This window comes from Porites lutea, chromosome 4 (genome assembly GCF_958299795.1).
Source record: "Porites lutea chromosome 4, jaPorLute2.1, whole genome shotgun sequence".
Lineage (NCBI taxonomy): Eukaryota > Metazoa > Cnidaria > Anthozoa > Scleractinia > Poritidae > Porites > Porites lutea.
The window spans coordinates 31,006,508-31,034,007 of record NC_133204.1 but is presented as its reverse complement, the minus strand read 5'-3'; the positions used below and the strand labels follow the sequence as shown (position 1 = coordinate 31,034,007).

General features: G+C 38.1%; 2 protein-coding genes across 2 annotated transcripts in view; one reads left to right on the top strand and one right to left on the bottom strand.

Annotated features, from left to right (window-relative positions):
• LOC140934523 (uncharacterized) overlaps positions 1-27,500 on the top strand; it is a 275,762-nt gene that overhangs the window by 119,272 nt on the left and 128,990 nt on the right. The gene's annotated exons all lie outside the window — the stretch shown is intronic.
• Positions 21,488-22,663, bottom strand: LOC140932725 (uncharacterized). The gene has a single exon (XM_073382239.1). It carries the CDS (start codon positions 22,661-22,663, stop codon positions 22,034-22,036), a length of 630 nt encoding a protein of 209 aa, XP_073238340.1. The 3' UTR covers positions 21,488-22,033.

Genomic DNA, 27,500 nt, shown 5'->3' with positions numbered 1-27,500 from the left:
TGAAAATCTATCTTGGAAGACCCATATTCACTCTGTTACAAATAAAATAAGTAAAACAATTGGGCTAATTGCGAAATTAAGACATATTGTTCCCACTTGCACCCTCTTAAATATTTATCAGTCACTTATTACACCTTATCTAACTTATGGTCTTATCTCTTGGGGCAACGCGTGTAAAACTTTCCTTGACCAAATTCTTGTCCTTCAAAAACGCGCACTGCGTTTAATATATTTTGCTGAAACAAACGACCACGCAATACCTTTTTTTGTCAATGCAAAAATTCTACCTTTACAGTCTCTATATTATGAATCCGTTTGTAGCCTTATGTATGATGTAAATAAAAACACTGCTCCGGTTAATATTTCGAAACTCTTCTCTCGAATTTCTAGTGTTCATACTTACGACACACGTGCCACAACCTCTGAACATTTTTATACTAAAGAATCTCGACTCAATGTCAAACGAAATGCTTTTTCGCGTGTTGGGGTCAAAATTTGGAATGGGATACCTCAAATTCTTAAAGAAAGACCGAAAAAAGCTTTTAAAAGATCACTAAAAGAAATGCTACTCGATTTCCTTGAAACTGAAGACTCCTATATTGATGTGGATACGATCATCGTGAAAATGAAAAAGTAATTCTCTTGTCCTTTATTTTCATTTTATTTTATTTTTAAAATTTCACTTTAATTATTGTCCTTGCATTTAAGTAGAACGTATCTATTTAATGTAAAACGTATATACCTATATAACGCCTAATTTCTTTGTATTTGTCTAGTTTGTTGTAAATTATGTAGCCTGGCCTGCCTCGAATAGCCTCGCTAACTGCAGGCCAGTCCCAATGTATCTTTTGCTATATTTTCAAATTTACATAAAGTTGAAAGTTGAAGTTGAAGTTTGTTACACGGTGGTGGACACGCCCAGGCTCAGCAGCTCTGCCGTTACCTGAAATTCCTATCCAAAAGGCCATCGCATTTTGTACCACGGCTATTCTCCAATTTGATGACGAGTATCGTGGCATGGTCGCGCGTGGAGAGGCCGCTTACGACGATCACACCTCTCTCAACGATCTGCAAGCCCACCACTTCAACTCCTCGGCAGTAAAAGCACCTAACCTTTGGCCCCGAGATCATGGGCGCATTCGCTCAAGTAATTCTCAAGCTGGCAGCTTTAAGTCTTTCGGAAAACACAGTTACAAATGGCATGAAGATTCTAATAACTGGGGCAGATGCAATTACACCCACGCGTGTCTTGTGTGCTATTCCACATAGCATGGTGCAGTGTTTCATTGCTCTCAACCTCCTTCTGGGAAAAAATCTTCCTCTAATTAACCAGCTAATTCACCTATGGCAGCGGCCGACTCATACTCATCAGACTATTTTCCGGCATCGTACTCTCCAGATCCAGATCTGCTCAACATCTACTCCCTTACGAGCCATTTTGATACCTGGTGTCGCGAAATGGACTGTGACTCCAATAAAGCATCGCGCATGGCTTTTATCTTGTCAACGACCTTTCTATCGTTTCGCCAGCGGATTGTCACAGTTAGCGGAGCGCCAAATATCCTACTGTAAAGCCAAACGGGCATCGCGACCTCTATTTGACATCAGCATCTTTCTTTGTCAAAGGAGCACTATTTTGTGAAGCCTGGGAGGAGTCAATGAACACGCGGGGGAGTGAGCCAAACAAAATGGCGGAGGCAATCGGTAGCAGTGAATGCACAAGGATGTACACAACTTCGCTATTATCGGTCTTTTTCGAAGTACGCAGGTCCTCTTTTTATCGCCACAGCAATATTTGCAATATTTGCGCGGCTGTCTATTATTTGCACAGCTGTCTACCATTTGCGCATACTGTCTATTCCTAGAAATAAACGTACAGTCTTTACTCTTGTCCGATCCATATTTCATCTGGTTCTAAACACATTATTTCTAGCCCTCTATTCAACATTTTTAACACTGTGCAAGATGGCGTCTTTCTATCCAATTTAAAGCAAGCAAAAGTTATTCCTGTCTACAAAAGTGACAATGAAACTGAGCCCAGAAATTTTCGGCCTATTTCGTTATTATCTATTTTTAAAAGACTATTTGAAAAACTGATGTGCCGACAACTAAAAAACTTTCTTGATAAACACGATATCCTGTTTAAATCACAGTATAGCTTCCGTGAAAATCATTCGACTCAACACGCTGTTATTGACATTGTCAATACCATACAAAACAATATGGACCTAAAATTATTTACTTGTGGCATCTCCTTGGATTTAAAAAAGGCCTTTGATACTGTCAGTCATTCAATCTTACTAAAAAACGTAATCACTATGGTATCAGGGGCATCATTAACGACTGGTTTTCTTCGTACCTTCTTGGCCGTTCACAAGTGACTGAAATAGATTTTAATTTATCAACAATTAATAAGATCTCATGTGGTGTCCCACAAGGCTTTGTTCTTGGTCCTTTGTTATTCCTAATTTATATTAATGATTTTCATAACTCTTCAGAGAAATTTTCGTTTTACCTTTTTGCAGATGACACAAATTTGTTGTATGCCAACAAAATCTTAAATCTCTTGAAAAAACGGTCAATAATAAACTGCTCAGAGTCTCGGATTGGCTCAATGCAAATAAGCTAACATTAAATGCTAAAATATCAAACTTTGTTATATTTCGTCCTCACCAACGTAAGATGGACCATTCGGTCAATATTCTAATGTTTGATAATAGTAATCATATTCTTACTTCCCTTGAGTGTAAGGATCATGCAAAATATCTAGGTGTCTTACTGGATAGTCATTTGAGCTGGAAATACCACATTGACAATGTAGCACTAAAAATAAGTAGAATTATTGGAGTTATTGCCCGTCTTTGGCACCTCGTCCCTTTTACCACTGTATTAAGTATTTCTCAACCCAGAGCACATGCGGTGCCTTTATTTACCTCCTCAAAAATCCTTTCTTTAAATATGTTACACGTTGAAACAGTTTCCTCAATAATGCTTGACGTCTCATGTCTAACTGTTCCCACTAACATTAGTAATCTTTTCACTAAAGAAAAGGAAAAGCATAATCACGAGACCAGGTTCTCCTCCTCTTGCAATTTTTATATTAACTGATCGAGACTGAATCAAAACCATGGTTCATTTGCTAAGTTCGGAGCTAAGCTTTGGAACTCTATTTGTGACAAATTTCGTCAACTACCCATGAGAGCTTTCAAAAAACTTATCAATGACACGTTATTTTCGTTATTAGAGGCTGAGGACGATTATGTTGAATCGCCCATTCTGCTTCAAAAAATACATAACTATCGAGCAAATACCGAGTTTAATTTGTAAAGTATACATATCTTAATTCAGTGTAGCAGTTAATTTTACGAGTTTCAAGTAGTTGATTTTGTAAATGTTATTAATTTATGTTTAAGCTTTATTTCACTTATTTCTATACATATCTATCTATTTATTTGTTACTGACTGCTGTACCTATTATCTCCGCCCACCCCAACTAGCTCCTCCTAGCCCATTTGAGGGCGGAAATGGACTTAATGTAAATGTAGCTTATTAATAATAATAATAATAATAAGGTAATAAATAAAGTGCACGTAACAGTCAAACTTTCACCACTGGGAAACAAAAAACAAACGGTAAGTCAAACCTCTAATTGTCATTTTCATTATTGTCTTTTTATTGAAGGTCCAAAAGGGGCGGTCCGTAGGGGGGGGTCCATGGACTGGGGGTCAGTGTTTTCGGGTCACCCTAGCTAATCTGCTAACTGCGGGAAGTGGATATTGCTTGCGGTAAAATTTGCAATAGTTAATAAACAGTTGAACTTATCAAGCGATGCAACTTTAATTAAAGTTCATTTGCAAATGTTTGCAGTGTTTTTAGAGAAGAAATGGTTAAGTAAACTCGCGTTTTACCTTGTTTTTGAAATTCAACGAACTAGTCTGTACATCTTGTACATTCCAAGTAACTTTACCACCTCAAAGAAAAGTACAAATACGCGAGCAACACTTTGTCAGCTCTGATCAAAGATTATCCGCATATTTTCTACATACAGAAAACAACCGTGAACTTTCTTTTTCGAAATGAATTGAATTGAATTGAAAAAGGGAGTTTGAGATAAAAGGCCCAAACTGGTGAATTGAAACTGGCGCCATACACGTAAGCTGAAGTTGTCAATTCATTTCACCTTCAGGCACAGTTTATACCCTGTGCGGGTGGATTTTCTCTCTAAGATCGTTTTGCAGACAGAAAGGATTTGCAAATTTTGGCGAAGAAAAATCGTTAAGTGGCGAGAATTACCTGAGAAATTTTTCATTTTTACTTCCGCACCTATACATGACCCATACTAGAGAGCTTTTTAGTTTATGTTAAGCTTCAATATTTTAAGGAAAACCTTCCTAATCAGAGTCGAGTCTAGTAAATAAGAATCCTGGATAATTCCCCGTTCTTTTTAATAACAGTCTAAAATGTACTATAAAAAGCTTTGGTTAAACTAAATTTAGTTTTTTTTATACGGGATAAGCTTACTTTTATTGTTTATAAGCTCAAGTAAGCTTAGTGCTGGCTTAACATGTTGTAAAGCTAGCAAGATGTCACCTTCTCTCGCCTTTTTCTTTAGATAAATGACGTTGGAATCCTAAGAGCGGTCAATAAAAGTGACCTAAGTCGTGTGGCCTCAAAAATGGGAGAAATAATAAAAATATGAATGGCTTTGAAGCAAGAAGGAAATGACCTAACCTTAAGGAACCAACCAAACAAATGGATCAGGATCAAGACAGCCGTCCTGATCTGATGGAAATGTCTTCCTTTAGCTCAACTAATGCTGATGTGAATGACCTGGCATGTACAATAGCCATCGATCAAGCTCTTAGTGATAAGAGAGCCTCTCATTTGTATCCGAGTGGGTTTGATTATCATACATTCAAGGCCCTGTTCCACCTCAAGATCAAGAAAAAGCTTTCCTTCAGGGCTGCTGGGTTCCATCCTGTTCAGGTTTAGGTCACCTGTTATTATAACCATTGGATATTGAAGGCGAGCCCAGTTGCCAATATGATTTAACTCCTCCTCAAGTAGGAGTCTGTATTTACCAGTTAGCTTCTTAGGCGGTCTGTAGATAACCAGTATAATCGCATTTCTCGATTTGAGGCCAATCTCCAAGGCTAAAGGTTCAATAGTTTTATAACACCTGTCAAAGGTGACTCTCTTGCAGAGTATCTTAGATAAGACAAACAAGAGAACACCACCTCCACCCTTTTTTCGCTTATTTCGGTGCAAGTAGTACCCTGGTATTAGGAACTGGGAGTCTGAGTATGAATGATCAATTTTAATCTCACTGACAGCCATAATTTGCACCCTATTATTGACAATAATATCCTTCAGCTCATCAAATTTGTTCCGAATGCTGTATATATTTAAGTGACATAATAACATGCCCTTGGCACTTTTCTGCCTTGCCGCCTTTAGTAGGTCGGGACCAGTAGATGTGTTAAGTGTAGTTCCATTTTCTCCCTGATCAGTCACCGTGATAATATCTGTGTCAAGGTCAGTATCCAAAAAACTGGCCCCTTCGAGCATTTCAGCATCCGAACACTTCTAGAATGGCAGAGCCGCCCATGTGCATTTATTGCACAGCCAGTTGTTCACCATTGATTTTAGGTACACATACTTTAGGTGAAAACATCCCAGACAATTTGCACATGAAATGTTCTTTTGCTTCCACGTAATTGTTTTCTGACAATGATCACACTTGGCCGCTTTTGGTTTCGACCTAGATAAATTATTGGTGCTTGCCACCTTTTCCTGGCTAGGTCCGGGATTTTTTTCCACATCACCGCTTAACAAGAGTGCTTGAGTAGCCAAAGAATTACTGTAATAGGCAATGCGTGTTTTGGAATATCGTAGTTTACGCCATTTTGTGAATAGACCGGAGTGTATTGTTCCATGCCAGGTGCGAAATAGAACAAAGGAGATGTTTTGATGGTTACGCTCCATCACAGAGAAATTCCACGCACTGTTGAATAAAGGCCCATTGATTGGAGGTGTTAATTCCAAGAGCTCCTCATTACGGAGTACTCTTGGGACGACCTTCTGCTCTCGTATGCACATGCAAAATTCCATTACGAAATCTTTCCAATCTTGGGCTTGAAATGTCGAAATGTCCCTTTTGTAACAATTTAAATCGATTTTGGTGACTACCAATCGAGAGACGTTACCTTTAGCAAACTGCTCATTCAGTTCAAACACATCAGGACAGCAAGTTGCAGAGTATAAAAGACAAATTACGGAGAGCAGAAAACCGTGTTTGACCGACGTTGTTACCAAGTGAGAATTGTTTTTAAGACTTTTTTGAAATTTATTTTGATGTATGTTCATTTCCTGCCACACAACCATTAACAGAATACCTATTATTAAATTCAACAATATCTGCTATCTGCTATCGTTTGGTTATTGTATATTATAACCATGCAGCAAAAGCTCTCTAGGAGAGATGTCGAATTATTTAATTAGTTCCATCCTCAAGGGCAGCGTTAAGGATATTTATCTTGCTGCTCTTTTAAGTTTTGTGTTTTTCAGTATTTCGTTGAAATGTAATTTTTTCGTTTTTGCTTTTGTAGATGTTCTGCTTTGCTTTTACTATGTTTTTCAAAGCTATTCTGGCGCGTTAATGAGGATATATTCTTTAAAGTTTGAAGGTGTCAAACTGATGCTTAACTTTTCCCACCTAATGAAGTTGTTTTTCCCTTTGGCGAAGTAGGGCGTAGTAACGTTGACTTTAGCCTTTTGTCACTAAATGCTCGAGGGATTCGTACTTTTGAAAAGCGGAAAGCAATTTTTAGCTGGCTTTTAAATTCTGGAGCCGATATTTGTTTTCTGCAAGAAACCTACAGTACTCAAGAAGTCGAAAATATCTGGAGAAAACAGTGGAAAGGAAACATGTTCTTTTCGCACGGTAGTAGTCATAGTCGAGGTGTACTTGTACTGGTAAGGGATAACTTAGACTTTCAAATGCGATCTATCAAGGTTGATTCTCAAGGTCGCTATGTTTTCCTAGAGGTTTCCATTCAGGATTCACCATACTTTCTTTTAAATATATACGCTCCAAACAAATGTAGTGAACAATGTACCTTTTTTAAAGAAATATCAGAAATTTTGAAAGCGGCTAGAACAGAACAGGATTACCCAATTATCGTCGGAGGCGATTTTAACGTCATACTTGACCCTGACTTAGATGGACGGGGCGGAAACAACAGAAAGAAAGACTCCGCAATATTAGTTGAAGATATGCACCTCGATTTCGATCTGGTTGATATCTGGCGTATTAGGAACCCCACTACATCACGATTTACTTGGCGTCAAAAAACTCCGGTTGTGCAGAGGCGTTTAGATTGTTGGCTTATAAGCGACAGTTTGCAAGATGAGATAATTTCAGCGGAGATTAAAACATCAATAAAAACTGACCATTCGGCAATAACCCTTTCAATTTCCGGCTTAGATGAAACTGAGAGAGGACCGAATTTCTGGAAATTCAATTCGAACTTAGTAAATGACTTGGACTACTGTGAACTTTTAACCACTGAATATGTGAATTGGTTAGAGGAATTTAAAGAGGTTCAGGATAAGCGTGTTTTATGGGATTTAATTAAATACAAAATAAGACAGCGAACAATTACATACAGTAAAGGTAAAGCCCGTGAAAGAAGAGCAAAACTACAAAAGGTGGAAGATAAGCTGAAGGAATGTACAGAAAAATGTGATATTGATCCAAATAGTGGAAATCTCGAGGAACTGGATTGCCTTCAAACAGAATATGATCAATTGTACGATTACATTACACAAGGGGCAATCATTCGCTCTAGGGCAACCTGGTATGAAATGGGTAAAAAAAACAACAAATATTTTTTGAATTTAGAAAATTCAAACAAAACTAAAAGCAGTGTCCGCAAAATCTTAACAACTGTTGGAGAATTAACTAGCGACCCAAAAAAGATTATGAATGAATTGGAATCATATTATTCTAATCTCTATGATAGTAGAAATTCCGCAGACACGCAGACAATTTCTTCGTTTATAAATGATCTCACCGATGTTCCATTTTTAGCCGAGGAGAAGAGGAACGTTTGCGAGGGTATCCTTAGATATGATGAATGCTATAATGTATTACAGACCTTCCAAAAGAATAAATCGCCAGGGAACGATGGTTTAACAGCCGAGTTTTACTTAGCCTTTTGGCCCTTGCTTGGAAAGTTGGTAGTTGATACTTTGAACTATGCTTTCGAATACGGTGAACTATCGAACTCACAGAAACAGGCCGTTATCACCTTAATTGAAAAAAAAAGGAAAAGACAAAAGGTTGGTGAAGAATTGGCATCCAATATCTCTTGTAAATGTTGATGCTAAATTGGCGTCTAAAACTTTGGCAAAGCGTTTGGAAAAGGTGCTTCCTGAAGTAATTCATTTTAATCAAAACGCGTTTGTAAAGGGGAGAACAATTTTTGATGCCGTCAGAACGATCGATGATGTGATTCAATATGTTAGGTACAAAGATATACCTGGGATTCTAGTAGCTATAGACTTTGAAAAAGCTTTCGACTCGCTCAATTTAAATTTTCTTTTAAGAGTATTACATGCATTTAACTTTGGTCCTTCTTTTATTCAGTGGATACGGGTCTTATATAACAACGCCTCTAGCTGTGTAATGAACAATGGTTTTACAACAGGACCTTTTGCACTAAGTAGGGGAGTAAGGCAGGGAGATCCCCTCTCTCCCTACCTGTTCATAATAGCTTTGGAGACCTTAGCTATAAAGATAAGAGAAGATGATGGCATTAAGGGCATTACGATACGAGATGAACCTGTTAAACTTTCCCTTTTCGCTGATGACATGACCTGCTTTATCAAAGACAGTAGTTCTTATACCAACCTATTCGTTACGCTGAAGACTTTTGGTGAATGTTCTGGTTTAAAAATAAATAATGAAAAAACCGAACCCTTAGCTTTAGGAAATAGTAGTTCTCTTTGGGAGGGGTATTCTGATATGCCAAATCTTTGTGACACTATTAAAATTCTAGGCGTCTACTTTGGCTATGACGCTAAACAAAGAGATGAATTGAATTTTAGGAATACTTTGAAATCACTTAAGAAGACGATCAATTTGTGGAAATGGCGTGGTCTTTCTCTCTTAGGTAGAATACAAATTGTAAAAACCTTTGCCATCCCTAAGTTTATGTTTAGAGCGTCGGTGTTGCCAATTTCTAAAGACCTTATCAAAGAGGCCGACTCGCTTTTTTACTATTTTTTTGGAGATAAAGTAAAACGAAATGTAATGATTTCGGAAGTTGAGAAGGGTGGCTTAAATATGCTCGATATTGATTCTATGGTTCGTACCAGACGAGTGATATGTATAAAAAAATATTTGGAAGACTATAAAAGTCCGTGGAAAGCTTTTTTAAATGAGGTTCTTATCCCCGTTGGTGGGAGGCTCATATTGCACTGTAATTTTGATACTTCTAAATTAAGAATTTATTTACCAAGTTTCTACAAGCAATGTCTCGATGCGTGGTCAGAAGTAAATGCAAAAACACCCAGCTTGCTACATGAAATTGCAAATAAAGTTATTTGGAATAACAAGCTTCTCTGCATTAATAGCGGAGCTCCACGCGCGCGCGAAGCGCGCATGCGTGGGCGGAGCCCCATAGCTAAGTAAATCTACCCATCCCAGAAAATTTGGTTATCACGTGACCGTACACCGCACGAACGAACGACCGTCCGTCCGTCCGCACCACAGGCATACCAATGTTTACTCTCGTACTTTCTAGCTAGTTTGGGAGCCCAGGAGAAAACTGATTGCACATCAATGCAGTGATCAATTGACAGCTGTCAAAACAGGATATCCGCTGACCAGTATCACCTGACGGTATCGTGGGCTCAGGTGTCGACCCATCGAGGTCGAGTATTTTTTGAAGTTATCCGCTGACAAGTTACTACTTTTCAAATGATCGCAGGCTCAAGTTTGTGTTTTAAAAATTTATATGAAATATGTCGTGTTTATGTCACTATGGCCCAGCACTATTAAGATTTTGACTTCAAACTTACCTCGGACACGAAAATTCCGCCAGTTATTTAAAAATACAGGCGGGGAAGACCTTTTCTTACCATGGTCACGCGTTGGTCACGCTCTACGTCCAATTTTTATGCTCTGATTGGTTAAAATTTGACAGGTGAGTTCATGCGTAAAATTTATGCAGCATCTTGAAAGTTGCTTGCTTTGACAGCTGAAGCTGACAGAGTTTTGAGTCAACTTGTGATGTTTTTAACTGTCTTTTTCCACTGGATGTACAAAATGAAATACAGCTGCTATCAAGAGTGTTCTCTTATTCATGGCTGGTTTGTTTATTGGGTTTTCGGTTGTGAAATGCGTCTCTTGTCAAAGCCGATAATCCAATTTCGGATGGCATCGTTTTTGTTTTTCACCTTGCTGGATGCGTGCGAGAATTATAAAGGCTCAAGCGGTCCTTGCCTTTCTTGATAGCTTTCAAGAGCTGCATCTCGAAATATGGTAAGCCTGAGTAATTATTGTATTTACATCTAATTTCATGAAGTCCAGCGGCGCAGTTTATGAAGCTAGTTTATGCACGTTTGTATTAAGATTTGACTGAGACACTGATCTGACCTAGTATGAGGTTTAATTTTAAATAAGCTTAACCTTACAGAACTTTAAAAAGCCTTTAGTCGATATTAATTCACCGTAAATAGAAAGAAAAAACTTTCCGAAGAATATTTAGTTATAATTTTGGCCGGAGAAAGAAAGCTTTGAGCGATTTTCTTGTCGTGAGTTCATCTTTGAAAACAGCAAAATACCGGGAAACCGGCGGCTTAAAACATGAACTTAATCTTTAATTAAGCTTACTAGTAAAGACTTGAGGATTCTTAGGCACACTTGAATACTGTCATTTGTTTTCGTGAATGAAAATTGTTGTCTCTGTAAATGTTCTACCGAATTATATTTCTTTATTGATTGTTGGTAGTCTCAAAAGTGCAATTTTCATTGCTTTGCCGTTTGTTTTCAGCCGTTCATAAACATCGCTTGCAGGAGTACTCAAAATGCCGAGCGTATCAAACGCTTTTTAAGGTTACGCATCGTTATAAAACCATGAATAAAAAATAGACTCAATAAATTCTTTATCACGTTGAAGCGTAACTCTTTTAAAATTTCTTCGCAAATTTGGCGCTTGTCAAAAGTTAAAGTCCACGCGTTCTTCGATGGTCCTGAATATTGAATGAATGCAATTTGTCTTGCAAAATTGTGAAATACTGCATTTTGTACGAGGTCTGTATGATAAAAACAGCGCCTCATAGTACTCTTTCTCCTCAGATGTGGTGTATAAAAAAAATAAAAGATTGGTTTGCACGCTCCCAGATTTATTGGCAAGAATTTGTAAACTTGTCGAACGCAAAAAATTTGGCCTGATTTGTTTTCCAAGATTTTTTTTCCACGCCTTATCTACTGTGACCAAGAGCCATTATTGCTCTTACATGTGACCGGAGACTATTTTTGGGGTGTACATATAAGACTACATCAACTCGATACAAGATTTGTTTCACTCCAAAATCACTTAGCTTTCCCTCAAAAGTCACATGAATGTGCCCTTAAGTTAACTGATTTGTGGAATACAAAACTATTGTTTGATTTAAGTTATACATTTATCAATGGGGGCTTCGCTTTTAGCCGTGGCTAAATCTATATATTAAGAAATCTGTGTATCGTAGAGATATTGCAGATTTAGGGTTTTTAAAAATTTGCGATTTATTTTCAACTAAAGAAAATCTCAAATCCTGAGCAAGGTTTCTTCATTATGGGTATTATTAACTCTATGCCTGCCAGTTGGCGCTTGACAATTAAAAGGGCAACTACTGCACCGGTGATTGATCCACTTCCGGATTCACCGACTATCCTAATAAGTAACAATTTGGTTCCAATTCTTGATGCTTCCTCAAAGCAAATCTACCGACTTTTCCTGGAGAAAAAACAAACAACGCCTACTGCTAAAGTAAAGTTAGCTGCAAAGTATTCAAACATTGATATTGATTGGAAAAGTGTTTATTCGCTACCTTTTCGCACAACATTAGAATCTAAACTTAGAGAATTTCAGTTTAAAATTTTAAACCGTATTGTCTTTACAAACGAAAAACTGTTTCGTTTCGGCTTGGCTGAGTCGCCATCCTGTGCTTTCTGCCAAACAGAGGTTGAATCCGTAGAGCATTTACTCTTTTCCTGTAGAGTATCATCTAGTTTTTGGAAACATGTCTTGTCCTGGTTGCGCGATAATAACATCTCTGTTGATAACCTTAAAGAGGAGGAAAGTGGTAAGTTCGATATTGCAGAAGATTTTCTCCTGTTTAACCATATTTTGCTTCTGGGTAAGTTTTATATTTACTCTCGGAAATACCAGAATGGCATACCTTCTCTTCAAGGTTTTATAGCCAGGACAAGGCGTATTTATAACATCGAACTCCATATTGCCAGGAAAAGAGACAAATTGAACAATCATTTTAGAAAGTGGGAAGAGTTAATAAGCGTTTTTACGAAAAAGTGATGTTATGATTAATTTCAACAATTAGTTTAAAGTGATGTCATTGTAATTTACATGCTATGTAACTGTATTGCTGTAATAGCTTTGTATTTTTTTTTGTTTGTACTATATATGTGTGTGTGTGTGTGTGTGTGTGTTTTTTCTCTTCTTAATTTCTATTTTGTATGTAAACGTAAGAAATGCTTTAATTAGAAAATATTAAAAAAAACAAAACAAAACAATATCTGCTGTACAACAAACAACCACAAAGTAATAAGTTGATCGTCCAGACCCATATGCAACCCATGAGATGCAGATGCAACAGAAAAAGGAATTTATAGGTACCTGACAATTACTTTCTCTGGCATCCAAAGCTAGAGGTCTTCTTTATTGCAACACCCTTGAAAGGGAATTTAATTTCTTGAGGAATTACTTTTGTAGCTCGTAAAAGAACATCCTGGAAGTTACAAAGTTACCCAACTGCAGATTATCAATATTTTAAACAGCCAATTTTCAAGTGTGTTCACTAACGAGGCCCTTGAAAACATTCCAGAAATGGGCTCTGATCCTACACCTGGATTAGGGCCTTTAACTATCTCGGAACAAGGAGTCTTAATAACAGCTGTCTTCATTAAACCCTAACAACGCCTGTGGCCCAGACCAGATTCCACCCTGGTTTCTCAAAACGTTTGCTGCAGACATTGCTCTAATAGTAACCGACATCTTTCAAGACTGGATAGACAGTGGCACTGTCCCCCACAAGTAGAAGGAGGCTAGTGTGTGTGCAGTTTTTTAAAAAGAAAAAGAAACTATAGACCCATATCTCTTACTTGTGTTGCATCGAAGAGCCTCGAGCATATCGTCCACACTTTTATTACGACACATCTAAACGACCATAACATCTTAACAGACTGTCAGCACGGTTTTAGGGCAAAGAGATCCACAGAGATGCAGCTAATTCTCACCTTACAGGCTATTCAGAGGTCATCTGTTCGCACAATCATTTTGGACTTCGCCAAAGCTTTCGACAAGGTCCCTCACAGGCGACTCCTAAGGAACCTGCAGCACTATGGAATCCAAGGCCCGCTCCTAAATTGGTTAGAGTCGTTTCTTTTCCGTTTTTTATCAAGGACCTAAATTTTACAACACCTTAAACACCAACATCATCAACGCTTCCTCACCTTTCTCCTTTAAAAGAGCACTTAAGGCATTTATTTGTAATAATTATTAGTATACTCCAACAAAAATTTTGGGAAAAAGCCTTTTAATATTCAACATTTGTAAACTTCCGTAATATTGATTAGTTTAATTTTTCACCTCATATTATGTTGTATCCGTCGCCGTAATTTTTATACTATCTTCGAAAAATTATAATTGAGGAGGCCTAATTAACGTAAGCTCTATAGTTTCTTTTAGGCCTCCTCGCCATCTCTTCCTACATTTTTTTCTTTTGGCATCTTTTTGTAATTATCGTAATCGTGTGGCAAATAAATAAAATACCTAAAAAAATACCTAAATACACAACGTTTTCAATCAGTTGTTTGTGAAGGCCAAACATCAAGTCAATGTCCGGTGAGCTTCCTTTGGAAAAGCTTGGGAAGAATACGTTGATAAATATTCTTTGCAATTCATTAAAAATCCCAACGAGTTGCTCAAAGCCTAATGCTCGAGACTCCAACGCGGATATGCTGTTTACAAGTGGAGATGTGGAGGTACCAGCATGCCTGAAGATTACACCCGCATATTTGCAGCATGTGAAAGGCTGAGTCAAGTCTTTACAAGGATTCCCTTCACAACTGGACACGCGGGTTGTTGGAAATTATTTGCTAGGTGAGGGCTTCACTCAGGATCAAGTTGTCAAGTACAAAACAAATCGAGCTTGGGATCACAAAAGAGGGATTCATTCTGTGAGGTAAATCCGACTTTGAAATACATTTTTGACCTTTTTCTTTGCAATGCCTCTATTCACAGAGGCATTTGTCTTTAAATTTACAAAATGTTGTGTGTGTAGCTAAATATTATAAAGATTGATAGATCTTTTAAAGTGTATCATCATAGCTTAATATTTAACAAATATCATCTGGTCTCATGCACCTGGTCCTACAATTTTTCTTTCTGCTGCCAATGAGTCGCTCATTCTTTTTAGTTTTTATTTTTTAGTTTGATAGATTTTTAGTTCAATATTTATTTTTTCATTGTCTTTAGATTCAATCAACTCCCAGGCTTGGATGGTGTTTGTGCAGTTAAAGCATTTTGCAATCCTTCGTTCTCTACGAACGCTGATGATGTAAAGTCAGTCCATGTTGTTCTTACTGACAATGGAAAGCCGTGTTTTGGCCACTGTACATGCACTGTAGAACTACGGAAAGACCGTGCCCATGTGGGTGCTTTGTTGTATGTTTTGTGTGAAATTGTTGCCGAAGGTCTCACTGAACTTCCAGCAGATCCAGCTTGTACTGACATTCCATGTCCATGGGCAGAGCCTAAAGGGTCACATTGTGATCCAAAATTTGCTGAAGACATAAACATTCATAAAGCGAAATTTGGCAAGGAACCTCCAAAAAAGAAATTCAAGCCTTCACCTTCAGTTGCTGAAAGAAAATACTCTTTTACTTTTGAAGAGGATAAGGACTTTGAAAGAAAGATAAAACTTAAGAATGACCTTCTAATTGCAAACGAACGCTCCTCCCTATCACCTGTATTTCACTTGATAACTGGAAAACTGCCAAATGAACTGGAATCAGTCCAGCAAAGTTCTCAGGAACTAAGTCATGAAATGCAGGATATTGACTTGGCACATGCATTAGAGGTCGAAGTTGAAACCAGTACAAAAATTGAGTTACCAGTACACACTCAGGCTAGTGCTGTTAACAATCTTGGCCAATGTTCCAAAGCTCACAAATCTAGTGCCATTGATAGCATCATAAGTCCACCTAAACAGCAGCCTGTTTCTTTAACTGAGATAAAAGATCGCGCAGAAAGAATAAAGAAAAAACTTTTCATCACCAAAGAAGAATTGAATCGGTTGAAAGGGGCACCCGCGAGCAATCAAACTGTCAGTTGTGCCCATCCATTCCTTGCTGCTTCTCCAGATGGACTAATTGGGGATGATAAATTAGTTGAGGTGAAGAAAGTCCACCCAAAGGACAATGAAGGTTTATTGGAGTCTCTTGTTAGGAGGCGTATCTGCAAGAAGAATGGTAATGGGCAGCTGATACTAAATCCAACCCACTCCTATTATTACCGGGTAAAACAACAACTTTTTTGTTCAGGAAGGAAAGTTGAAGACTTTGTGGCTTCAGATGGTGATTCCATGTATATTGACACTGTGAAATATGATGAAGCTTTCTAAGAAAAGAACTTGCCTCGGCTGCAAGGTTTCTTTTATGATTGCATGCTGTTAGAAATGGCATATCCCAGGGTCAAGTATGGACTTGACCATTTAGGAAAATTAGGCATCACTTACACATTTTTGAGCCAGATCTAACTTCAAATACTATGTAACGTGACTGTCCTTTGGTAGAAGTTGAGGCATAAAAGAGTCAGGGGAGACTGAGACTGAGCATGACTGAGTAAGGACGTGTGATTGTTAGCTCCGTAACTTTTGTTGCACTCTTCCATGCGTTCTGATATTTTTTATGGAATTTTCATCGCCACTTTCATCTCTGTTTAAACGGAAAACGAGAGGGAGTAATTCACCGACCAGCGAGACCATTTCCCCTGAAACGAAGCGGTTGAAAGAGAGTGTGAAAGAAGACCAAGCGAACGCTCCACCTGCCATTGTATCGCACCAAGTCGAAGAACGATTCTGAAGATGTAGTTCTGTCTGCCCTCAATATGGCACAAGATTTCGCCTCCAAAGTGGACCTAATATTATCAAAGTTAAGTCAACTGGAAAATATCGGCACACAAATAAATGTTTTACAGGACTCTGTGGATCGAATAAATCAAACGGTCGCAAACCTTCAAAGCGAATTCCACCGCTTAAAGGAAGACGTACGAAATACAGTCGAAGAAACAAATACGCTTAAAACAAGCGTAAAATTCCTGAATGATGAAGTGGAAACCAGTAAGAGAAAACTCCGAGATGACGAAGAGAAGTCACGACAGGAGTTGGATCACTTGTGTCTCCAACTCTTAAATTATGAAGTGTACAGCCGCCGCGAAAATCTTCGTTTCTACGGCATTCCAGAAATCGAAGGGGAAGAGAATACTGAACCCATTTTGAAAGCTTTCTTGGAGAAAGAGTTAAATGCGGAAAACGCCCAATCTATTGAGTTCCAAAGAGTCCACCGCGTCGGTAAAAAGGACCGAAACACAAGAAAACCCAGGGCCATCATAGCACGCTGTCTTCGCTTTAAAGATCGAGAAAACCTCTTTTCTTGCCGACGCAACATCGATAGCCAGTCGAATTTCGGTATTGGCCCAGATCTACCTAAGCAGGTGATTGATATGAGGAAAAGGCTTATTCCGAAGATGGTACAAGCAAGAAAAGATGGAAAACGGGCAGCCTTCAGTACAACGGAACCCTATAAACTCTTTATTGACGGTGTGGAGGTAAAATCATAAATAAATAGGTTCCAGGTTATTTATTTCTAGAATTCGCAGGAAGTAGTTCACTTCTTATTTTTTTCGTTTCTATTGGGAGCTATCGACTAGCATATTCCTTAGTTCTCTTCTGAAGTTCGATTTAAACAAAAGTATAACACTTGATCTCGTCCAGGCGTAGCTTCAACAGTTTAATTCTTTACACTGGCTACGTTTTTCATCTCGTTTCTTTTGTTTTGTTATGTATGTTATTCTATATTTATTCAGTTTGCACTTGACAAAATCAGGAATGCGTTAATTGTTCGAGTAACAGTGACCCTTCTGGGAATAACAGCTACTGTTGTTGTCTTTTTTCCACTACACGTATGCAAATTTCAATGGATTTCAACAACTTAAAGTTTAAAACTCTTTCGCTGAACGTTCGGGGTATCCGTTCTTTTGAAAAACGTAAGTCCATTTTCAACTGGCTATACAAGCAAAATTCAGACATCTGCTTTCTGCAGGAAACTTACAGCACTGAAGAGATTGAAAATCAATGGAAAAAGCAGTGGTCCGGGGACATTTACTTTGCTCATGGCTCTAACCATAGTCGTGGGGTCGCAATCCTTATACGTAAATCCTTTGACTTCAAATTGAAATCAATTCGATCGGATGAGGATGGGAGGTACCTCATTTTAGAGACAACTATTCAAGATGTTCCATTCCTTCTGATAAATATTTACGCTCCCAATACCACCACTAAGCAATCGTTGTTCTTCCAAACATTGTCTGAGCTTATCTATGATGAGGGATACAATGATTTTGACTACAAAATTATATTAGGAGGGGATTGGAACGTAACTATGGACCCAGACCTAGATTGTTCGGGTGGAAACCCTGTGTTAAAAGACTCAGTTAAGTGTGTGGAGGACATTATGCTGAATTATGATTTAGTTGACATCTGGAGAATCCGTAATCCTAATAGCAAGAAATTTTCTTGGAGACAAAAAAGCCCAATTATTCAAAGACGCCTTGATTATTGGCTCATTAGCGACCTATTACAAGATGACGTAGCTAAAGTCGACATAGTGACAGCTATAAGAACGGATCACCATGCAATAACTTTAGAAATTGACAGTCTAAATGATCAGCAGCGTGGCCCATCTTTTTGGAAGTTCAATAACAGTCTCTTGGATGACGCTTTTTTCGTTGAGCGTTTACGCGAGAACTTTCCTAAGTGGATAGACGAAATTAATTTTTGCGATGATTCGAGAATTAAATGGGACTGGATGAAATACAAAATTCGCGGGGAAAGTATATCGTCTACCTTTAGTAACGATAAAACTCCTGGAAACGATGGGCTCACTATAGAATTTTACAAGTTCTTCTGGTCAGAAATCGGAATATTTCTAGTGGACTCATTAAATTATGCGTATTTTCATGGTGAATTATCACATTCGCAAAAGCAAGCCGTAATAACTTTAATTGAGAAAAAGGACAAAGATAGGAGATGGATAAAAAACTGGAGACCGATTTCTCTGGTAAATGTTGATGTTAAAATTGGCTCAAAAGCTATCGCTAAAAGGCTAGAAAATGTCCTACCACATATTATCCATTATGACCAGAATGCCTTTGTAAAAGGACGAACAATTTTTGATGCAACTCGTACGATAACCGATGTGTTGGAATTTACTAAAATGCGAGACTACCAAGGTATAATGACCGCAATTGATTTTGAGAAAGCCTTCGATTCTCTAAATTGGAACTTCCTCCACAAATCGCTAGAGTTCTTTGGCTTTGGAGAATCCTTCTTGGGGTGGATCAAGACGTTTTATAATAATATATCAAGTTGTGTTTTCAATAATGGTTTTTCCACCCCCTCTTTCAATGTTAAACGGGGTGTTCGCCAGGGCGACCCACTCTCGCCATCTCTTTTCATAATAGTACTTGAATTATTGGCATTATCCATACGTAATAACGATCAAATTAAGGGTATTGAGGTGGGTGGTTCCGAAATCAAATTAGTTACATTCGCTGATGATATGACATCATTTGTTAGGGACAAATTTTCGCATCGCACCCTTTTTGATACTATCGATCTGTTTAGTACATACTCCGGATTGAAGGTCAATCACGACAAAACGGAAATTCTTCTACTAGGAAATATGGAAGTAAACAGCTCAGAACTAGGTGTTAATGAAATAAGTAAGGCCATAAAGATCCTAGGAGGACATTTCACCTTTAATCACGCACTGTATTAAGAGATATCTCTCCATTGACCCCGCTGGCTGGAAGTTTTTTCTGGATTTTTATCTCAAGAAAGTAGGGGGAAAATTCTTGTTTCATTGCAATTTTAACTACACTAAACTACCGGTAACTCTTCCAGAATTTTACAAAGAATGCATTGTGGCGTGGACCCTTTTAAATGAAGACAACCCCTCCTCATCCTCTGAAATAGCAAATCAGGTCATATGGAACAACCAGTTCATTTGCATTGAATCAAAGTCAGTCTATAACAGTAGGCTGATTGATCTTGGAATTGTAACAATTGGAGACCTCTACGACACATGGGGAGGTTTCAAGTCGAACAAGGAACCATTATATTCAACTCTCTCACCGGTTGAACATTTTCTACTTTTCAGTCTCTTCAATGCTTTTCCTGAAGAATGGCGCAAAATATTAAAAACAAATAAAAACTCTATCTCTTCAAAAACTCATGATCTAATTCAAACTGATTTCAAGTTACGTATTGAAGGGAAAAAAGTCAATTTCCAAAATCTTAAATCAAAGTCATTATATGACAGTTTTGTTTCTAAGATATCCAGTATACCAACAGCGCAAAAGAAATATAACGAAGCTTTCAGCACACACACATTTCAGTTGGACTGGGAAAAGATATATCTACTGCCCTTCAAAACAACATTGGATACTAAATTAAGAGAATTCCAATATAAGATATTAAACAGGATCTTATACACGAACAAGATGCTGTTTAAGTTCAAAAAAGTAGATTCTCCCTTGTGCGATTTTTGTGAAAAGGAGTTGGAGACCATAGAACATCTCTTTTTCCATTGTACAAAAGTAAGCATGTTTTGGAATGATTTAAAGTCTGTACTTGATTCTTTTAATATAACTATTAGGTTTGATATCATGAATGTCCTTTTTGGGATCTTAGATACAGATAATATAAGCATTCTAGTCAATTACATCGTTCTTGAAAGCAAATATTTTATTTACCGCTGTAAGTTAAATAAGGGCTGTTTATGTGTAAGTCTGTTAGTCGATAAATTTAAAAAAACATTTCAAACCGAACGTTTTATCGCGAAAAGAAACAACAAAATCCATTTCCATGATAAAAAATGGAAGCCGTTACTCCCATTAATACAACAGTAGCTGTTATCCAAACTTCGTTTTTCTAATACTCCCTGTATTACTCTGTATTTTAAGTTCAAGTCGAATAAGTTATGTAAGCCTTGTAGTGTAGTGCAGCGTAGCTTTTTATTTATTTATTCTATTTTCTTTTTTTGTTTGTTTGTAATTAAGGTAGTTGTTGTAAATTTTGTAGTGTTTGTATGTTTCGATCTGTATGTTGTTTGTACTATACCTGTAAAAAGAAAATAAATAAATAAAAAATAAATAAATAAAAGAGTCAGACTTCAGGCAGCATCCACAAAATGTTCATTTAATATTACCAAACACTAAAATGTTACTGTTTTCACTAGATTCTCGATGAGGCTTGAAATTTGAAATACAAACCATTCATTTTTGACATGAGTAAAATTGCAGTAATGTTGTTTTCTAAGTTTAAGGTATTTACATCCCCATTTTGAAGATGTTTGTGCCAAACGCCACTGTTTCTGATAAACACTCTTAAAACCTTCATCCTATCTTACAATATCACTTGCCAAGTTTTTAGTGGGAATAAATTAAATATTTGTTTTGTGTCATTCTTTCTTTGTACACCTACATATTTTTCGATAAGTGTTAATTGTCAATTATCTAAACGAGCAGGGGACTGGGTACGAATATTCAATATCGATTGATTTGACAAAAGGAGCTCGTCATCTGGAAGAGCATTCAAAAGTTAGTAAATTTGCCAAATGTGAGAGTTATTGGTTTAGACTCAAAGGCATGGTGGAGGGACAGCTGTGCCTCCAATTCATACCAAGCTCTCTTATGTTAGCGATTTTAAGAAGTGTACCATGCCTTTGCGTTTAAACCAATAACTCTCAAATTTAGTAAATTTACTAACTCTTGGATGTTCTTTCAGATGGCGAGCTCCATTTTTAAATTCAATAGATATTGAATATATGTACCTAGTCCCCTGCACATTTAGAATGGCTAATTAGACTAGGAGCCTAAGTTTTCTATGAGCAAATAGTCAACAAGGTGCAGCCAAGTTGATAATCACTCAAAGAAAACTAGGGCAAGTAGTCTAATAGTTAATTAGTAAAAACTCCCAAGGATTGCATTCCAAAACCTAGAATTTTATGTACTTTTATATAAAGTCACAAATCAAGAAAAATTTTCCTTTCAAAGAGCAGCATGCAGGCAATTGTGTTCTATGAGCTAATAGTCAACAGTGGGAGAACCAATCAGATTCGTGGATTTCCAAAAGAAAAAAGCTGCGTTCCTGCTATAATATATTTTACGGTAGTCTATCACAGCATGGGGTTTGTTGACTTTTACAGATCTCCTAATGGCCCCCATTCTTTCTCTTTTCACATATTTATATTATGTATAAATATTTTTTCTTTTTTACTTGTATTTGAATTCTTTCCATGATATTGTAAAGAAAAATATAATGCTATAAGATCTGGAGAAATATTGCTCATCTACAGGAAATGTGTCCACAAAGTTCAATCTTACCTAAGAAATGGTGTTTGAAAGTTAACAAGATATGCACAAACAGTAAAAATTTGATCAGCTAATGATGCCATAGTTCAACGAAGTTCACGGTCTAAAATATGGTAGCATTTAATTCTCTGAATTGCACGCTCAACATGAATTCGAGCTTCAGCGATCTTTTCAGAACGCTTTCCTTCCAACTCGCTCAGCTGAGCTCTTCCCTGACCCTTGAAATCTGGAATGGTGAGCTTAACCCCAAGTGGAGTCAGTGTGCCTTCGATTTCAAAGCCGCTGTCGGCCATGACCTCATCATTTGGTTTCAGTTTGTCAAGCAAATCAGTACTTTTTTGAGTTATCCTTTTATCTGAGGCACGACCACCCCATGCCTTTGAAACATAGACCACAGCTGGATGGAGACTTATGCCAACCAAATACTTGAAAGTGGTATGGCTTTTGTAATTGCTGTAAACCTCCTTGTTTGCCTGTAGTGATGATGGCTTTTCACAAAAGATCTCAGTACAATCAAGTACAATTCGCAAATGAGGAAACTGAGAAAACTGTTTTGCATTCACAGTTTGATCCCATTCTGGCATTTGGCACAAATTCTTTAGCTCAAAATACATCAAATTAATCCAAGCAGTGCATATCTTTGATACTGAGGACACAGAAAGTCCAAATCGTTGGCCTAAATCCCTTAAAGGGAGTCCAGCCCTTAATCTCATCATAACCGTTAAAAATTCCTCTTCAGTGGAATTTTTGGAAGTTGGCCCAGGTTTCGACTTGTATGCTTCCGAAAAGTGCCTGCTTTCAACTGTGGCCTGTCCTCTCCAATTTGTTTTCAGCTGGGCAACCTCGTCAAGGAAGTCAAAAAGTGCTTTAAATGTACCATAATTCGGGAATCCAGTCCAAAACTGGCATGACTCAGACGATTGTTTTATTTGGTACAATGAAATACAACGCTCTCTGAGTTTATAATTTTCTTCTTCGAGCTGTGCAATTTTGGTATAAAGTTCTTGTAATTCATTACATTCCGCTGGGTATAGCTCAGAAAATTGTTGTGATTGTGGATCCACCTGACATTTCAGATAATCATGACCCTTCAGGGCACTGGATTCAGGCAAACACTCTCCCCAAATTGTTGATTCTACTGGTATTTCAAACTTTGTCTCTGGTCTACTCCTTTGTGATTGACCCTGAAACAGTAGAATAGAAAGGGAAAAAAGTTAGCAAAAAGGACAATTATACAGCATTTTTCAACCTCAATTTACCTGCTGGTTTTAACACAACACGATATGCAACATTCAAACTAGGAAGACATGGGCTTTAATAAATAAATAAATAAAGAAATATCTTTAGCCAGGAGGCAACCTCACCCTCAGATGGTTTTCAGGCTGGTCCTGAGTAGAAAATATACAATAGCTAAAAAATTATTCAATCTAAAAAAAGTTAAAAAGTAGAGAGTTACAGTAAAATCCCAAGATAGAGTTAATAAAATATTAAAATTGAATAAAATAGTTTACAAAAGCTTCTTAAATAAATTGAGGCTATTAGAATTTCTTGTATTACTCTTGTGATAAAAATTCAAATTTTTTTTATGGCTGAAGGGAACTTGTTAGTGTGGATATTTCCCAGAAATCTGAATGAAAACTAACATGTTTAAATATCGATTACGGAAAAGATAAAACGAGAAATCATTATTATTCGTTGTTGTCATATCACGAAGCTCCCCCAAAAAATTTTTCGCCAAGATATAAAGATGATAATCGATTTTAAACAAAACTAACCCTCGAAACACCATATAGTAATAAAATTGACATACCATCTTAAGCTTTCGTTTTACTTTCGGCTTGTGGTCACCTTCTTGATCATTTGGAATGGCACTTCGACTTCTTAGTGTCTTTCTTCCTCTATTGCTCTTGTTATGGCTATGGCAAAATACAGAGGGAAAGTAGGAAGCACTGCTCGGGTCCATTGATCGATGACATCCAACAAAATGCTCTGAACACAAACGAGTGTTAGCAGTTGGTTTAAACTGTTTTCGTCTTATACGAAGCAGCCATATTTTCCGTACTCTTTGTCTTTAGGAATTTGGTAGAACTGGATATTTTCTTTTCGATTCCTACTATTAGAACAGTTAGGCGCACAACAAAAGTCATTTTTACCCATGGCGCTCTCAGTTGTCCGCACAGCCAGCTATCTTAGATTTCTGCTTGCCCCCCAAGATGCAAAGCATTATGGAAATTGGAAAATAGAGAAAGGGTTTCGCTGGGGTGCTCAGTCTCGCAGGCTCATAAAACCTGGTCATATTGCACTTACTCGCGTATTTCCGGTTACCGCTGTGTCGCACTCTCGAAGAAGAGTGAGATGGGCAAGTCAAGGAAAAGAAATCGAGAACGACGGTACGAAAATTTAACTACTATTTTGCAATTTTTACCACACTCTTGCCATATTTTTCTGTTCATATCATGGTTGTTAAATGCTGTGCTCAAATTCAAGGCCACTGTTGTCTATATTTCCACATCATGTTCCTATTCCTGGTCGCCAGAGAAAGAACAGAGAGAACGGTCACAGCGATCAGCGAACTGAAGGCGATCTTCAAACTGGTCGGTTATGTGTTATACTAATTCCGTTTTGTCACAACATTCAGTAGCCATGTTGGACTGAGATGCTATAAGCACTTACCATTTGGAATCAATGCAGCATCTGAAATCTTCCAAGAATCGATCAAAGAACTTCTTACACGCCTACCCGAATGTCAGAACATTTCAGATGACATCATAGTGTTCGGAAAGGGGAAAGATAAGCATGACAAGAACCTTCGTGGTGTTCTTCAGAGACTTAAAGACAACAACCTTCGCCTCAACAAGGACAAATGCGAGTTCTCTAAGAGTGAAATCAGGTTCTATGGCCATATTGTTAATTCCAGTGGTGTCAAGCCCGACTCCAAGAAAGTTGATGCGATAAGCAATGCAAGCCCACTGCAGAACGCCAGTCCTCCTAGGCATGACACAGTACGCATCCCGTTTCATTCCCAATTATGCCACAATCAGAGCCCCATAGCACCTTCTCACACGACAAGACATGCCCTGGAAGTGGGAGCAGGAACAACAGAAAGCTTTAGAAGAACTGAAAGATGCTCTAGTTGGAGACCAAGTCATGTCCTACTTCGACCCAAGAAAAAAAGACCGAAATCATCGTTGATGCTAGTCCTGTTGGTCTCAGCGGCTTGTTGACACAGGAAGGTACAGTTCTTAGCTATGCAAGTCGGGCGCTAAGTGATGTTGAAAGTCACTACTCTCAAACAGAGCGAGAAATGCTAGCCGTGGTGTGGGCTACAGAACATTTTCACCTGTATGTTTATGGAGCTCAGTTTCCTATTATCACTGATCACAAGCCCCTCATTGGTATCTTAAGCAACCACAAGCAAGCTTCAGCAAGGATTGAAAGGTGGAAACTTCGCCTCATGCCCTATGACTGCAAGCTAATCTACTGACCTGGAAAAGATGCAGAGAATCCTGCTGATTTCTTGAGCCGACATCCTTGTCCCTCAGACTCAGAGTTGCAGAACCTGGCTGAAGATTACGTCAATTATGTATGTGCGACTGCTGTACCAAAAGCAATGACACTTGAAGAAATCAAGCAAACTACCAATGTAGATGCAGAGATGCAGGCTCTTATTAAAGTGATAGAAACTGATCGCTGGAACAGCCCTGAAATCCTGTATTACAAAAGATTGAAAGATGAATTCTCAGTATACAAAGGAGTAGTGTTGAGAATGAACAGGATTCTCATACTACTCACCCTCAGAAACAGAGTAGTAGAATTGGCACATTTAGGTCACCAAGGAATTGTTTAGACCAAGCAACTTATCAGAGACAAAGTGTGGTTCCCAGGACAGAAAACAAAGTAAAAAACTGTCTCTCGTGCCAAGCAGCGACAGCGAAATCACCACCACTAGAACCTCTTCAGATGACCACACTTCCCAGTGCACCTTGGAAAGAAGTTGCAGTTGATTTTGCAGGACCATTCCCAAGTGGAGATTACATAATGGTGGCTGTGGATGAATTCAGCCGTCTTCCTTAGGTAGAACTACTCACTTCAACATCTGCCAAAGCTGTGGTTCCAAAACTGGACGCTATATTTTCAAGACATGGTGTACCAGACATTTTGCAGAGTGACAATGGACCCCCTTCAATGGGCACGAGTTCAAAAATTTTTCTGACTATCTAGGATTTAAGCGCAGAAAAATCACACCACTCTGGCCAAAAGCACATGGTGAAGCCGAACGTCTAGTTCAAACATCAGGATTGCCCACATAGAGGGCAAGAATTGGAAATTATGTAATAAGGACTTAAGCCAGTACCGCGCAACTCCCCATTCCACAACACATGTTTCGCCTTGTGAAGCTGTGAACAGCAGAAAACTCAAGACTTGGCTACCTGAGACATCAACCACCCGCTACGAGCAGCAACAGTCCATGTTTCAAGATCCATCAGCTGGTCTCGCACAGAGAGATGCTTTGCAAAAACAGAAGATGAAGATCTATGCTGATCAAAAGGGAAATGCTCAAGAGACAAAGATCACACCGGGAGAGGTTGTACTCATGAAACAACATAAACATTACGAACAATCACAACAACAATCACACACACCATACAATCCCAAGTGACATTTGAAGGACTGATCTTTCGGACACGATTTTCAGGTAAACACTGTTGTTGTTTTTACGAATTGAGAATGTTGATTAGTCGGAAACAGATTTGTAAAGACTTTTTGATGTGAGTTATTTTTAGGTACTTTTTTAGTCTGCATCCCAAGAAGAGGAGGGATATAATGTTGTTAATCACGAGATCATCACGTCGCGTGATCAGTCAGTAAAAGTACGGAGTTATTCGGGACAAACAAGCATGGTGTTGTTTTCTTGTTCACTCCGTTGATAGTACAAAGGGGAACATTTCAGAGAAGCCCTCGTTGCCTTTGTGGTATTATTTTCTCCTTCGCGAGTCGTGCACGTGGTGAGACGTTGCCATATTGTTTAGCTGAAAGAAACTAGAAAGCACCAGAACTGTGAGTATTCATTTTCTTCAACATGCCATTTTATCAAATACCACCACCAGCACCCATGAACGTCAAGGGTGATGCACCAAAAAGTTGGAAAATGTTTAAAGAAGCTTGGTGTTGTTATGTCACTGCCACTGAACTTGACAAGAAACCTAAAGAAGTACAGGCCGGGGTTTATGCAGTGTTATGGGAATGGACTGTGTGAAAGTAATGAATATCCTTACTACTCTAACTGCATCTGACAAGAAAGACCCAGAGAAGATTCTTTCTGCCTTAAGTGACCATTTTATGCCTCAAAAATATTTGTTGTTTGAAAGAGCAAAATTTGGTTTTGCCAATCAAGCTGAAAATGAAAGCATTGATCAGTATGTAGTGAGACTGCACCAGCCTGCTGAGTCATGTGAATTTGAAGATCTTTGTGACAGCTTAATCCGTGACAGATTGATCATTGGCACTGGAGACACTTCCACCTACCACTTCCACCTTCCACCGTCTACTTCG